Genomic DNA, 13,849 nt, shown 5'->3' with positions numbered 1-13,849 from the left:
GAGCCTACCAACAGTCTGGCCCACATGGGCCCCTGGCCACCAGCCAGCCAGACTCCAGGTCATGATCAGGATTCCTTCACCACTGCTGCGGCCCCACCACCACCACCATCACAGCAGTGCTCCCTTGTCACCAGGGATGTGCTAGGGGTTGGCAGTTGTCCTCTTCCCTAATTGCTCCAACAGAGATATAACTGTGACAAGCCTACGCTGGGGTCAAAGGGAAGATGAACCAGAGTGGAACTGTAGTTATTCAGAAGTCTTCCCTCAGATGTGCCTCATAGTCCAGGAGCACAGAGGAGCCCATGGGGCATAGGGGGTGGGAGGCTGTCTTGCCCATAGCTGTGATTATGTGTTTCTGGAGACAGGGCATTCATTTTGACCCAGAATTGAAGAGGGAACATTTCTTCCCATCCCACAGCCTCCATCCACCCCAGTTACTGAAGTATGATTGGGGAACCCCTCCCCTTCTTTCCCTTTGCATCAGGGTAAGACAAATGGGAGTGTGCATGGGGCAGGCAGTGTGGCCCCTGCAGGAATGAGGTGCTGTGGATGGGATGCAGAATGCTATTAAGTTTTCCCAAGTGAAACATCATCATCTTGGCTTCCTCCTCCACCGTGGTCCCTTCCCCCAAAGGGCAGAGAGTGGTATCCTACTGTACTGCCAGCTGGCCTTCCTCATAGAGAATTAGGGGCACTCACCTCGTCATTGGGCCCAGCTGTCTATCTGATCATTCAGCACCTCAGCGTCTCTTTGCTCAGCACAACCATGTGGAAGTTTTTGGGTCTGGACATCTGCAAGTGCCTCCCTTGGGTATGTTGGAAATGGAAACAGCCTGATGTGGAACAACACTGACATGAGTCCTGCACCTCCTACACTAGTTTCTCCCTCTTCTGCAAGTAGTGCAGACCATGCCTGCTTTCCACACTAAATAGAAGCCTTGTCCCTGGGGAAGTTAGGAATAAGGCTGCACTCCTTATCTGCACTTTTCTGTATGAGTGCAGAAAAGCCTGAAGCTACAATCAGGTGGACACTAGGGCCATTGGCTTCAGCTATAACATCTCTATTCTCCCTTCTGAGCCCCACAGCTCTGCCTCCAGAAGCTTCTGTGTTTCCCTATGGGGGAAACATTGACTATTGTGTAGAAATCTGAAGGCCATCCTATGAACAAAGGAATATGAACAGTCTGTATCCCTCAGTCTGCAAATATTAGGAAAGAAGCTGGAGAGATTGCAAACTGAACCCCTCCCCACTGGCAAGCAGAGAAAAACATCTGTCGGAAGTCTCATTCTGTTACAGAAAGATCAGCTGACACATATGTGACCTGTATTGTTGACAGTGTTTTCTGTCAGGCAAAGGAAACTACAAGAAGAACTAATATTCAGGTCTTGATTCTGACCAACAAAGAATGGCTGATGACATGGAAGTGACAAAACTTGTGGGAAAGTAATAGAATAATCTGGAGGGAAATGCTGGTCTTTAATGAAATCTCCTGTAAGAACTCTAGGATAGCAGGTTTCAAAAAGTCCAGAGGAAAACTACTTTTAAGACTCTAACATGGAGAAGTGATATTGTTGGAACACCAATATATGTCAATATTAAGTGCACTGTTTACCCAACCTTGTACAGGTATTTACTCCTCTTACAGATGAGGCAACAGGTTCAGAGAGGCCAAATTCCTGAGAAATCAGGGAGCTGGGATTCAAACCCGTCTGTCTCAGTCTAAACCCCATGGTCTTTCCTATGACACTTCCTCAGCCCAAAAGTAGTCGTGGTGGTGGTGGTGTGGAAACCCTCCAAAACTACATAGCTTCTGTAGTAGCTTCTGTAGCTTCTCATGAGAAATAAAAGGTTAAGTACCGGAAGAAACAATTACATAGTGAGCCAAGAGTTCACTGGAAACGGGGTGGGGGTGGGGGGTGGATAAATAAGGAGTTTGGGATTAACAGATACACACTAATATATATAAAATAGATCAATAACAAGGACCTACTGTATAGCACAAGGAACTATAGTCAATATTTTGTAATAACCTATAATGGAAAAGAATCTGAAAAAGATACATATACATTTACATAGATATCTATATTGAATCACTTTGCTGTACACATGAAACTAACACAACATTGTAAATCAACTATGCATCAATAAAAGAAAAACAGGAAAAAGACAAATATAACCAAGAATAAGTGTAAATTTTCTGAGCACATAAGACTGATATGGTGTGGGGAGGGGATTTGCTGGTGGTCCAGTGGTTATGAGTCTGCCTTCCAGTGCAGGGGATGCGGGTTCAATCCCTGGTTGGGGGACTAAGATCCCACATGCCATGGGGCAACTAAGCCTGCGAGCCACAACTAGAGAGCCAGCACACCACAACTACTGAGCCCACGTGCTCTGGAGACCACACACCACAACTAGAGAAGCCCGCGCACAGCAATGAAGACCCAGCACAGCCAAAATTAAATAAATAAATAAAAATAAAATAAAGAATGATATCAGAGGGATTCCCTGGTGGCCAGTGGTTAGGACTCTGTGCTTCCACTGCAGGGAGCATGTGTTCAATCCCTGGTCAGGGAACTAAAATCCCACAAGCAGCCGGAAAAAAAAAAAAGTATCAGGGAGGATGAATCAAAGAATTAGTAACAATGGACACACACTTCCCCACCCCCCCCCCAAAATGCTAGGAACAACAAACTATGTGGCTTTTTGAGCCCTTGGGTATTTACCTGTGTTCAGAGCTCACTGCTTGGGAGACGAGTGGCTGTGAGAAAGCGAGAACCACTCAGCCCTGGGCTTCAGCTGAGGAGAAGGAACTTTGGTTCAAGTAAATACTTCATCACCCCCTCCTTGAAATTTTCTTCACCTGGCTTCTGAGACCCTAGTTCTTCTTGGTTCTCCTCTGCCTCACTGACCATGCCTATTCAATTACCTTTTTTGGCGCCTCCTCATCTCCACAGCTGCTGAACATCAGAATGTCCCAGCGATCAGTGCTTGTCAACTCCTTTTCTCTACGTTCAGTTGTGGGGTGATGTTGTCCACTATCGAAACTAAATACTATCCATTACACTGACTTTATGTACAACTACCCCTCATCTCCTCCAGGTTCTCATACCACACCTCGCCCACATCCCACACCCAATCCCTCAACAAGTCTTGTTGCTTCTGTCTCAAATCTATCTAGAATGTGACTACATCTCCCGCCTTCACCCACTACCACCCAAGTCTAAGCCACCATCTATTGAACTACTGGTCTCCCTCCTTCATTCTAGTCCCATACTCTATACCCTTTACTCTCCACACAGCAGCCAAATGGATGCTTTTAACGTCATATCATTTTCACTCCACTGCTCAAAACCCTCAAATGGATTTCCATCTCATTCAGAATAAAATCCAAAGTTCTTACTTTTTCTCACCTACCTAGTCCTCAAATATACCAAACGCATTTGTATCAGACCTTTACACTGCTCGTCCCTCCACCTGGAATGCTCTTCCCTCAGATATCCACATAACTCGCTCCCTCACTTTTTTCAAGTCACTGTTCAAATGTTACCTCATCAGAGAAGACTCCCCTGACTGCCACACAGAAAACTCTTGTTACTCTCTATCCTCTTACCTACTTTATTTTTCTCTGTGGCACTTAACATCGACTGACATATTATACAACCATTTGATTTTTGTCTTCAAATAGGAACATTGATTTCTAGAATAGGCCCTCCCTATTTCTTGGTGAATGAATAGTGTGAATTTATGGTGCCTCTGTTCTGGGCCAGCAGTAGTGCTAAGGCTGGGTACAGAAACAGAGGTAGTCATTAGGTTGGAAATTAATGGAACAAACAATGAAAAGTTTTCTTAAGTCCAGATAGATGAGGCTGTAGCAATTAACAGTAAACTTTGAGTCAGTTAAAATCTCCAGGCCAACACTGGGAATTGTTGGAGCTGACTGATGAGTATATGGGGAGGCATTATACTATTTTCTCCACTATATATGTTTGAAGTTTTCTGTGGTAAAGGTTTTTCTTTTTTAAATCTTCAGATAAATTATAGCTCAGAATCTGATAACTAAAATAGCTCAACTCCTAGGATTGCTTTTAGAGACGTGGAGACTGGAAGAGTTCAGCTGTTGGTTTATGAGCACTTTGAAAAGACGGTTGTGATCAGTGGTAACCAGCACAGGTTCACTAAGTTGTAGTATACCAATCTAACCTCATTCCATTTTTAAAAAAGTATTTATTTATTTGGCTGCACCAGGTCTTAATTGCAGCACGTGCGATCTTCATTGCCGCGTGTGGGATCTTTAGTTGCAGCATGCATGTGGGATCCAGTTCCCTGACCAGGGATCCAACCCCTGCCCCCTACATTGGGAGCACAGAGTTTTAGCCACTGGACCACCAAGGAAGACCCCTCATTCCATTTTAATTTAAGGGTTATGGGTCTGATTTACCAGGGGAATGTAGTAGACAATATCCCTGGATTTTGACAAATTATTTGGAGGCTCGCAATGAGGTGGAAAGGCCTGCTTTGTTTTATACAAATTTAGGGGAAAAATCTTTGTCCTAGAGCTAAGAGACTGGGTTTGATTCTCACTCTCTCCTATCTAGCTGTGTATTTGGTTGTGTTACTTCACCTCTCTGAGCCTTAATTTCTTTATCAGCAAAGTAAAGATAATATTTACCTCCTAGTGTTGCTGGCAGGATGAATAAGAATTTATACTAAATTATCTTAACACAGTATCTGGCACATTCCATTTGCAGGCAAGATGAAGAGGGGGAAGTAACAGGAAATAGCCCAAATCAAGGGCCATAATAGTCTCCCTTTATGCAGAGCTATTGCAGGCCTGTAATTCCATTGTTAAGGTCTGGGGCAAGTTGCAGGTAAGATCTGAAACAACAGGCTGTGTTCTACCTCGGTGAGCCTAAGGGAGGACGCCTCCAAGAATGCTGATTACTCATGACACCTCCTAAAAAGAAATTCTACCAACCAGAAATGTCCAGCCTCAGAGTTCAGTACTTTGTGAAATTCTGTATTGGCCTTGCTGCCACTAGAAGTGCCGAAGTGGACACTGGAGACTGTATAAAAGGCAACTTCCTACATCGGAGGAAGTTTGAACTATTAATTTTGGATACCTTTTCCATTCTAATATTCCAAATCTCCGTGATCAATGAGCAAGGCCTGAGTCTCCCAGATAAACACCTCATTTCCCTTACCCGGCACAGACCTCCTGAGCTCAGGTCTGAAAGTCCGGCCAGCTGTTAACCAGCCACTTACAGAACAAGTTTTAGGTCCCATATTGCCTCTTCCAGGGGAAGACAGTAAGAGAGGCTTACGGAGTCTCTTTGCGGCTCCAGAGGGGCCACCAGATGGCACTCTGGAACCAACTGCAACATCAACTTCCTTCCTCTTCCCCTAAGTCTTCCCGGCAGCGGGGCCCCGCTCCGGGCGGGGGACCAGAGGGGTGAGGCACATCAGCTTCCCCTTGGGGTTCCCCGACTTCAGAGGTGACCAGGTATTAGGCGCAGCATAAAGCCTAGCAGCAGCGGGGGCTGCCAGCCGCCTGGGACAGGCCTGGGTGGGTGAGGGGACCGGAGCCGGGTCCCTCAGCTGGGGAATGGCACTTGGTCAGCGGATCTCGCAGCGGGCTGGTCCCCAAGCCAGAGCTATCGCCTGATGGAGGGTCATTCTCATTCCGGTTTCGCGCGCTGCACGAATGTTTCTCCTCTAAGGGGCGCGCCTGAGCCACTCCTGATTGGTCGCGCGAGTCCGGGAGTTAAACTTTCAGCCAATGAAAAAGGGCATGGCGAGTGACGCACGGGAACGTCATGGGAATTCCCCCCTCCCGGGGGCGGAAAAGGGGCTTTCCCGGCTGGAGTCCTGGTGACTGGAGAGGTGTCGCGACCCGTCCGAGGTGGGTCCGGCCGGGAGAGAATCCGGAACCGGAGCCGCCGCCGCGGTGAGTGGCCGAGTCAGACCCCTGGGTGGCGGGACACCGGGAAGGGCGGGAGGAAGGCCCTTAGCTGACCGAGCCCGGGAGCTGAAGAGCGGCATCTGCACACTCACGGAGAGCACGCACACGAACAAAACACGCGGATACAAATCGATATCCTTGTACAAAGACGCGGGCCGTACGTACACCTACACGTATGCCGGCGGGTGCGCAGGGGTCGTCTATGCACTCAGACTCGCACACACATGCACACGCAAATCACACTCACCCGTGCGCAGGTGCCTGGACCCATACCCTTCACGCAGAAACGCAAAGATATGTTCACCAGTGCCCTTCCATACAATGCTCAGACATACACGCTTCTTTAAACTTATCTGTACACGCATGTTCACACCGTGCACACACCACACGCAAGCACATGAGCCGAAACACACTTGTACACTTCTGATGCATACACATACATGCATTACACACGGCTATGGGACTGAGTCGCGGGGCGTGGGCACCCAAGGCAGGTGCGGTGTGGGAATCAACAGCTGTTGAGATGTTTCGGGGAGAGGGAATAGAGGAGCCCATCCCAAGGAGCAGACACCTTTCCTTCCCCCGCCCCGCCCCGTGGCCCCACAGACCTGTTCTCGGGTCAGAACCCCGGGGCCCCCCACTGGGAAGAGCCCCCACCTACAGGCCTTCGGGGAGGAGGCCTTCCTACAGCAGGAATGTCCCCCCAAAACCCCCCGGGGTGAATCAGCCGTGGCCTCCCTCGGGGTAGAAAATCCCAAGGTTGCTCCAGGACGAGGGGGAGGGGAAGGGGGCGGGAGGCGGGCCTGGCCCCGGACTAAGAGCCTCCCCGGGCCTTGAAAGACCCTCCAGTCCCAGGCGCCTGCCCTGGAGGGAGGAGGGGGCCCGCAACCCCGCGGGGCCCTCCCGGGGTCCGGCTGCCCCTCTGCTTGCTGGGACGCTGCGGGCACCCGCAGGCCAACCAAGAGAAGACCTCGCGCCCTTCCCGCCTCGGGGGCGTGACCTGTGGCGTCATTTCCAGGCCCGCCCCCTCCGGCCCCGCCTCCCCCTGGTATTTTCGGGACTTTCCTGAGCTGTTCTAACTTTCCTGCCCCTTCCCCGGCCCGGCCCAGCCCAGCTCCGGATTTCGCCCTCCACCGGATCTTGCCCGCCACACCCGGACGGGTAGCTGGAGGAGATCGGACCCTCCCCCAAATTGGGGCCCCGCTCTCCCCCCAACTCCTCTCCTGATCTGTCTCTCCCTACCCTCGCCTCTCCTCCCCACCTAAGGCGGGCGCCTGAAACTCTGGGAAACGGAACCCGGCCGAAGCCACCGGACAGAGCCGGGCCTAGCCCAGAGACATGGACAGTTGCTACGACCCAGTGAGTCACGCTGCCTGGCCCCAAAGCCGGCTGGCTGCCCGCCTGTGCCTGTCTGCTTGCCTGCCTGTCTTTTAGAGTCCCCTCTACTCCCCTGCACCTGTAACGTCCTCAGATTGCCTCACCCTGACTGTCAGCCAGTCTGTCTGCAAACTGCTTCCATTAGGAGCTTTCCTATGGGCCTGGGGAGGAGAGGGAGTGACTACTGAGGGCTTAGAGAGCTGAGAGGTGGAGGGCTCAGGGGCCGCCCAGAATCAGCTGCCACCCCAGTCTGTCTCCAAACCAGGGTCTGGATGGCATCGTTGAGTACGATGATTTCAGATTTAACCCGTCCATTGTGGAGCCCAAAGAGCCGGCCCCGGAGGCAGGTCAGTAAGACCCCTGAGCTCCCCTCGCCTTGGAGGGTGGGGAAGGGAAGAGCATGTGCCCTCTGCCTTGCAAATGGGCTCAGAGGTCCTGGCTCAGCAAGGCCCCTGTGTCCCCAGCTGATGGCCCCTACCTGGTGATCGTGGAACAGCCTAAGCAGGTGAGCGAGTGGAAGGGATGGTGTGGAATGGCTTCAGCTTTGGGGGCAAATGGGGTAGTCATAGCAGGGTGGCCACAGGGAGGGTAACTGACACAGACCCAGTTCGGGCTGGGATGGTCAGCCGCTGCTGATCACAGCGGTGTGGTTGTCATTCAGGATACACACATCCAGTCATTGTGGTCGCTGCTGGCTGGGGATGTGGCTGGCTGGGGGTGGGGGGGGCGGCGGGGGGGGGCGGGGTCTCTCCTGGTCACAATGTCACTCTGCCCTGGCACCTTCAGCGAGGCTTCCGATTTCGATATGGCTGTGAAGGCCCTTCCCATGGAGGACTGCCAGGTGCCTCCAGCGAGAAGGGCCGCAAGACTTATCCCACTGTCAAGGTGAGCCAGGATGGCGCTGGAGGGTGGGCTAGTGGACAGTGTGTTCGTGGGCATTACTGACAGCCCTCACCCCTCACAGATCTGTAACTACGAGGGACCAGCCAAGATCGAGGTGGACCTGGTAACACACAGTGACCCACCGCGTGCTCACGCCCACAGTCTGGTGGGCAAGCAATGCTCGGAGCTGGGGGTCTGCGCAGTGTCTGTGGGGCCCAAGGACATGACTGCCCAGTAGGTGCCCCCTACCCCTGGTCCCCACTGGCGTGCCCCCTCATTGCTTGCCAGTTCTAGATCCCAGCCCACCTCTGTGAGCTTAGCATCTGACCAAGGGGAGAGACTCTGGTTGGCCCCAGAACCCAAGGCCCCAAGTGAAAACTAGAAAAGCTTCCTAAAGGAAGTAGGGCTGAGCTGAGCCCTGGCAGTGGGGAGGATGCCCCAGGAGGAAAGAACTGCCCACAAGGCCTCTGACTCCTCCCCTCCCCCACCCAGATTTAACAACCTGGGTGTCCTGCACGTGACCAAGAAGAACATGATGGAGATTATGATACAAAAACTTCAGAGACAGCGCCTTCGCTCCAGGCCCCAGGGCCTTACGGGTATGGGGGTGATGGAGGGAGTCATGGGAGGTGGTCATGGAAGGAGTAGAGGAGTCGTCCAGGGGTCACACATGTGCCCGCTGCCCAGAGGCTGAGCGTCGGGAGCTGGAGCAGGAGGCCAAGGAACTAAAGAAGGTGATGGACCTGAGCATTGTGCGGCTGCGCTTTTCTGCTTTCCTTCGAGCCAGTGACGGCTCCTTCTCTCTGCCCCTGAAGCCAGTTATCTCCCAGCCCATCCATGACAGCAGTGAGTATCCTGATCACCTGGGGTGCCGGGCCTGGGTGCCAGAGGGAGCATGGAGGGCAACCTCCAACTCTGGAGTCAGATAGGCCTGGGTTTGAACTTAGCCCCACTATGTATGAGCTGAGTGATCTCGAGCAAGTCATTTCTCCTCTCTGAATATGGCTTCTGTCTTGAGTAAATGAAGATACTAGCAGTTCGGTACCTCTTGGGGTTGTTCAGATGATACAAAGCCCCTGGCTCCATAATTGGGCCCATGGCTACTATGTCATCTTAAGTAACTGATATCCCATCTCCATAGAGTCTCCTGGAGCCTCCAACCTGAAGATTTCTCGAATGGACAAGACAGCTGGCTCTGTGCGGGGTGGAGATGAGGTTTATCTGCTTTGTGACAAGGTGCAGAAAGGTGAGGCTGGAGCCCAGGCTGGCAGCTAGGGATGTTTGGTATCAAGCTTGGGGACTAGGATAGCTTTAGGACAAATGGCCCTGGAACTTCTACTAGGAGCTGTGGCCAAACTTCAATTTCCCCTGTAGATGACATTGAGGTTCGGTTCTACGAGGATGATGAGAATGGATGGCAGGCCTTTGGGGACTTCTCTCCCACAGATGTTCACAAACAGGTACCCTAGGGCCAGGGCTGGGCCTGGGCCCAAACTAGGCCAAGGCCTTAATGACACACTTTATGTCCTTCCCCCTAGTATGCCATTGTGTTCCGGACGCCTCCCTATCACAAGATGAAGATTGAGCGTCCTGTAACCGTGTTCCTGCAACTGAAACGCAAGCGTGGAGGGGATGTCTCTGACTCCAAACAGTTCACCTATTATCCTCTGGTGGAAGGTGGAGCTGGGCTGAAGATCCCAGGGGGGCTGGAGGGCGGGGGCTTGGCTGGAGGGTCCCAAGAACTAGATCAGGGGACCCATGAGTTAAATCAGGAGTAGGGAAGGTCCAAGAAAGAGGTGGCCCTAAAAGCCAGCCTGAGGGCTTTTGGGGGAAAGGCCATTACCAAACATGGGACAGGGCTCTTGAGGTGGGGAGTGAGTTGGGGTTTTAACATCTCATTTCCCTTTACCTCCAGACAAGGAGGAGGTGCAGCGGAAGCGGAGGAAAGCCTTGCCCACCTTCTCCCAGCCCTTTGGGGGTGGCTCCCACATGGGTGGAGGCTCTGGGGGCTCGGCTGGGGGTTATGGAGGAGCTGGAGGAGGAGGTGAGGTGGTGCTGGTGGCAGGAAGGGGAATGGAGGAGGGAGGGGTAAAGGGGAGAGAAATTGTGGGGGAAGAAATCTGGGAGAGCCCTCCTGGTGCCCCCTCCCCACAGTCCTGCCTGTGTCCACAGGTGGCAGCCTCGGCTTTTTCCCCTCCTCCTTGGCCTACAGCCCCTACCAGTCAGGCGGGGCCCCAATGGGCTGCTACCCGGGAGGCGGGGGCGGGGCGCAGATGGCCGCCGAGGCGCCTAGCGTGGATGCTGGGGAGGAAGCAGCAGAGCCGAGCGCTCCCCTGGGGACCCCCCAGCGCGAACAGCAGGCCCCGGAGCTGCTGCATCGAGGTATGGCCTCGGGAATCCGGGCGGTCGGGACGCTGCGGGTGGGGACGTAGCGCACGCCCACACCTCCTGTCGCCCCCAGCCCGGGAATACAACGCGCGCCTGTTTAGCCTGGCGCAGCGCAGCGCCCGAGCCTTGCTCGACTACGGCGTCACGGCGGACGCGCGCTCGCTGCTGGCGGGACAGCGCCACCTGCTGACGGCTCAGGACGAGAACGGAGACACGTAGGTGGGCGGGCGAGAGGGCGGGCGGGGTCCCGGGCTTGGCGCCAGTAGAAGGTCGTGGGGTGCGGGGCGAGAAAAGAACATAAAAAGAGCCAGGGCTCTGCAGTTGGACAGCTCGGTTTCAAGTGTGGCCTCGCTATACTCTAATTCTGTTCAAGATACCTAATCTCTGCAGACTTCAGTTTTGTCAACTGTTAAAGGGGCACAATAATAGCACGTACTTACCGCAAAAGGTGCTTGCAAGGATTAAGTTCAGGTGCAGCGATGTCCTTGGAGATGTCTGGGCTGGACAGGGCCCAGCGAGGGGGACTGTGAAGGTGGTGGGGTTTTGAGAGTAAAGGATGCTGAGTTGCTGGGCTTGGTAGGCCAGAGTCTCTCTCCTCAACCCCCAGGCCGCTGCACTTGGCTATCATCCACGGGCAGACCAGCGTGATTGAGCAGATAGCTCACGTCATCTACCACGCCCCGCACCTCGGCGTTGTTAATCTCACCAACCACCTGCACCAGGTGAGGGGCATCTATTGGTGGTGGGGGGGGTAAGGGAAGTCAGGTGGGTCTAGGCCAGAAGCAAGTGTGGCTCACTCTGCCTGCCTCCCCAGACGCCCCTGCACCTGGCAGTGATCACAGGGCAGACGAGCGTGGTGAGCTTCCTGCTGCAGGTGGGCGCAGATCCAGCACTGCTGGATCGGCATGGAGACTCAGCAGTGCACCTCGCACTCCGGGCAGGTGCCAGCGCCCCTGACCTGCTGCGCACCCTGCTGCGGAGTGGGGTTCCCGCCACGTCCCAACTGTTGCACATGCCGGACTTCGAGGGTGAGTTCATCACCTCATCTGGACCAGTGGGCAAGGGTGGGGACCAGGGAGGGTACCTGGTGAGTGCCTATGTTGGACATGAGGCATCGAGGTCAGCTGGTCAAGGGGTCACATTGGGGGCATGGCTGCAGGCTGAGTATCCTGTGTCACTAGGGCTGTACCCAGTACACCTGGCGGTCCGTGCCCGAAGCCCCGAGTGCCTGGATCTGCTGGTGGACAACGGGGCTGAAGTGGAGGCTGCAGAGCGGCAGGGCGGCCGAACAGCCCTGCATCTAGCCACAGAGATGGAGGAGCTGGGGTTGGTCACCCATCTGGTCACCAAGGTGGGACTGAGGATTGCGGAAGGATTGTTGAGGGACTAGGGATGGTGAAGGTGTTGGGGGAGGGACAACCAGTCAGTCGGTGCTGTGATCAACCACTCCTTTGCACCCCACAGCTCCGGGCCAACGTGAATGCCCGTACCTTTGCGGGAAACACACCCCTACACCTGGCAGCTGGACTGGGGTCCCCAACCCTCACCCGCCTCCTTCTGAAAGCTGGTCAGTCTCACCCTCAGAGGCATATAAACAGGGCTGGGGGGCTTCCTAGGTGGCGCAGTGGTTAAGAATCTGCCTGCCAATGCAGGGGACACAGGTTCGATCCCTGCTCCAGGAAGATCCCACATGCCACAGAGCAACTAAGCCCGTGCACCAAAAAAAAAAAAAAAACAGGGCTGGGGGGAGGAAAGGGGATGCCTCCCAGTCCCTCTACTTTGTGTGCTTAATGTGGGCTCCCGTTGTACCTCCCCGTGACTCCCTCCATCCCCCAGGTGCGGACATCCATGCGGAGAACGAGGAGCCCCTGTGCTCACTGCCTTCGCCCCCCACCTCTGGTAGTGACTCAGATTCTGAGAGCCCTGAGAGGGATACCCGAGGCAGCTTCCGGGGCCACACACCTCTTGACCTCACTCGCAGCAGCAAGGTGAGGCCAGCCCGGGACTAGAAGTACAAGGGGCTGGGGCACCTGGGCTTATAGATGGGGTCCTGAGTATCTGGTACCTGGGCTTAAGGACTGTGATGGGAGGTAGTCAAGGCTGCGGCTGTCTCCCCAGGTGAAGACCTTGCTGCTAAATGCTGCTCAGGACACCATGGCGCCCCCCCTGACCCCGCCTAGCCCTGCAGGTGAGATCTCCCCACCCATTGCCAGACCCCAGACCGCTGACCACAGAGGTCTCTCTTTCTCCATCCCTGTCCTCCATCCGTTGCCCCCAGTGGCCCCACCTTCCTTATCTATCAGGTTACCATGTGAGAAAGGTGGTATTCAGGTGTATGTTTTTGCCAACCTCTGGGGGTAACTAACATGTTTATGTGTGTGTCCCCCTCAGGGCCAGAGATGCCACTCGAGGATACAGTCCTACAGAACTTGGAGCATCTGCTAGACGGGCCAGAAGCCCAGGGCAGCTGGGCAGAGCTAGCAGAACGGCTGGGGCTACGCAGTCTGGTGGACACATATCGAAAGACAGCCTCGCCCAGTGGCAGCCTCCTGCGCAGTTACAAGGTCAGTCAGTCCCTGCCCTGTGTTCCGTGCCCCAGTGTCATATCTCTGGTGCTTCCTTGAGGACCCCACACCCTAACCATAACTCAAATCTCATGCCTCGTCCTTCTCCTCAGCTGGCTGGTGGGGACTTGGCAGGCCTGCTGGATGCCCTGTCTGACATGGGCCTGGAGGAGGGAGTGAGGCTGCTGCGGGGTCCTGAGACCCGAGAAAAGCTGCCCAGCACAGGTACAAGGGCCCTAGCTGACCGGTGGATCTGGGCTTGGAGGGTGGGAGCCCTAAGGCCTTGACTCTTCCCTTTGCTCCTCCCTCGTCTACTCCCCCAGCAGAGGTGAAGGAGGACAGTGCATACGGGAGCCAGTCGGTGGAACAGGAAGCGGAGAAGCTGGGCCCACCCCCTGAGCCACCAGGACTCTGCCATGGGCACCCCCAGCCTCAGGTGCACTGAACTGCTGCCCACCCACCAGCCCCCTTCCTGGGCCCCTCTGTACAGTATCCCCACCTACTCCAGTTCTTATTTAACACCCCATGCCCACCCTTCAGTTGGGGCAAATAAAAGATTCTCATGAGAAAGGGAGGGGACCTGGCCTCCTCCCCAACTTACAGCAGCCCCTGATGTGTGTGACTCGTCCCCGGGAACCAGATGCCTGCCCTGGCCTCAGGCCAGGCACTGGAGAGAGG

The 13,849-nt window shown here is 54.4% G+C and overlaps 1 protein-coding gene across 6 annotated transcripts; it reads left to right on the top strand.

Moving 5' to 3' along the window:
* Window positions 1-5,799: 5,799 nt before the first annotated feature.
* On the top strand, window positions 5,800-13,776 carry NFKB2 (nuclear factor kappa B subunit 2). Of its 6 annotated transcripts, none has more exons than XM_057737154.1 (23): window positions 5,800-5,945; window positions 7,227-7,319; window positions 7,587-7,684; window positions 7,802-7,842; window positions 8,124-8,222; window positions 8,302-8,453; window positions 8,712-8,818; window positions 8,907-9,065; window positions 9,361-9,465; window positions 9,594-9,679; window positions 9,758-9,896; window positions 10,135-10,263; window positions 10,392-10,601; window positions 10,681-10,822; window positions 11,215-11,329; window positions 11,422-11,635; window positions 11,789-11,958; window positions 12,072-12,174; window positions 12,444-12,595; window positions 12,726-12,795; window positions 12,999-13,171; window positions 13,285-13,396; window positions 13,498-13,776. In XM_057737154.1, exons 1-23 carry the CDS (start codon window positions 5,815-5,817, stop codon window positions 13,614-13,616), a joined length of 2,919 nt encoding a protein of 972 aa, XP_057593137.1. In that variant the 5' UTR covers window positions 5,800-5,814; the 3' UTR covers window positions 13,617-13,776. The 6 variants fall into 6 exon arrangements, with proteins under 6 accessions (XP_057593137.1, XP_057593136.1, XP_057593138.1 ...); XM_057737153.1 differs by having other exon boundaries at window positions 13,495-13,776; XM_057737157.1 differs by having other exon boundaries at window positions 5,846-5,945; window positions 7,603-7,684; window positions 13,495-13,776.
* The last annotated feature ends 73 nt before the right edge of the window (window positions 13,777-13,849 follow it).

The sequence above is a fragment of the Hippopotamus amphibius genome, chromosome 5 (genome assembly GCF_030028045.1).
Source record: "Hippopotamus amphibius kiboko isolate mHipAmp2 chromosome 5, mHipAmp2.hap2, whole genome shotgun sequence".
Taxonomy (NCBI): Eukaryota; Metazoa; Chordata; class Mammalia; order Artiodactyla; family Hippopotamidae; genus Hippopotamus; species Hippopotamus amphibius.
The sequence above is the reverse complement of the archived record's forward strand: the minus strand, read 5'-3'. Positions and strand labels throughout refer to the sequence as shown.

Coding starts and splice junctions, on each gene's coding strand:
- NFKB2 (XM_057737153.1), top strand. CDS start 5,815: ATGGGAATTCCCCCCTCCCGGGGGCGGAAAAGGGGCTTTCCCGGCTGG. Junction 7,685..7,801: donor AGAGCCGGCCCCGGAGGCAG/GTCAGTAAGACC, acceptor CTGTGTCCCCAG/CTGATGGCCCCTACCTGGTG. Junction 9,466..9,593: donor TTGTGACAAGGTGCAGAAAG/GTGAGGCTGGAG, acceptor TTTCCCCTGTAG/ATGACATTGAGGTTCGGTTC.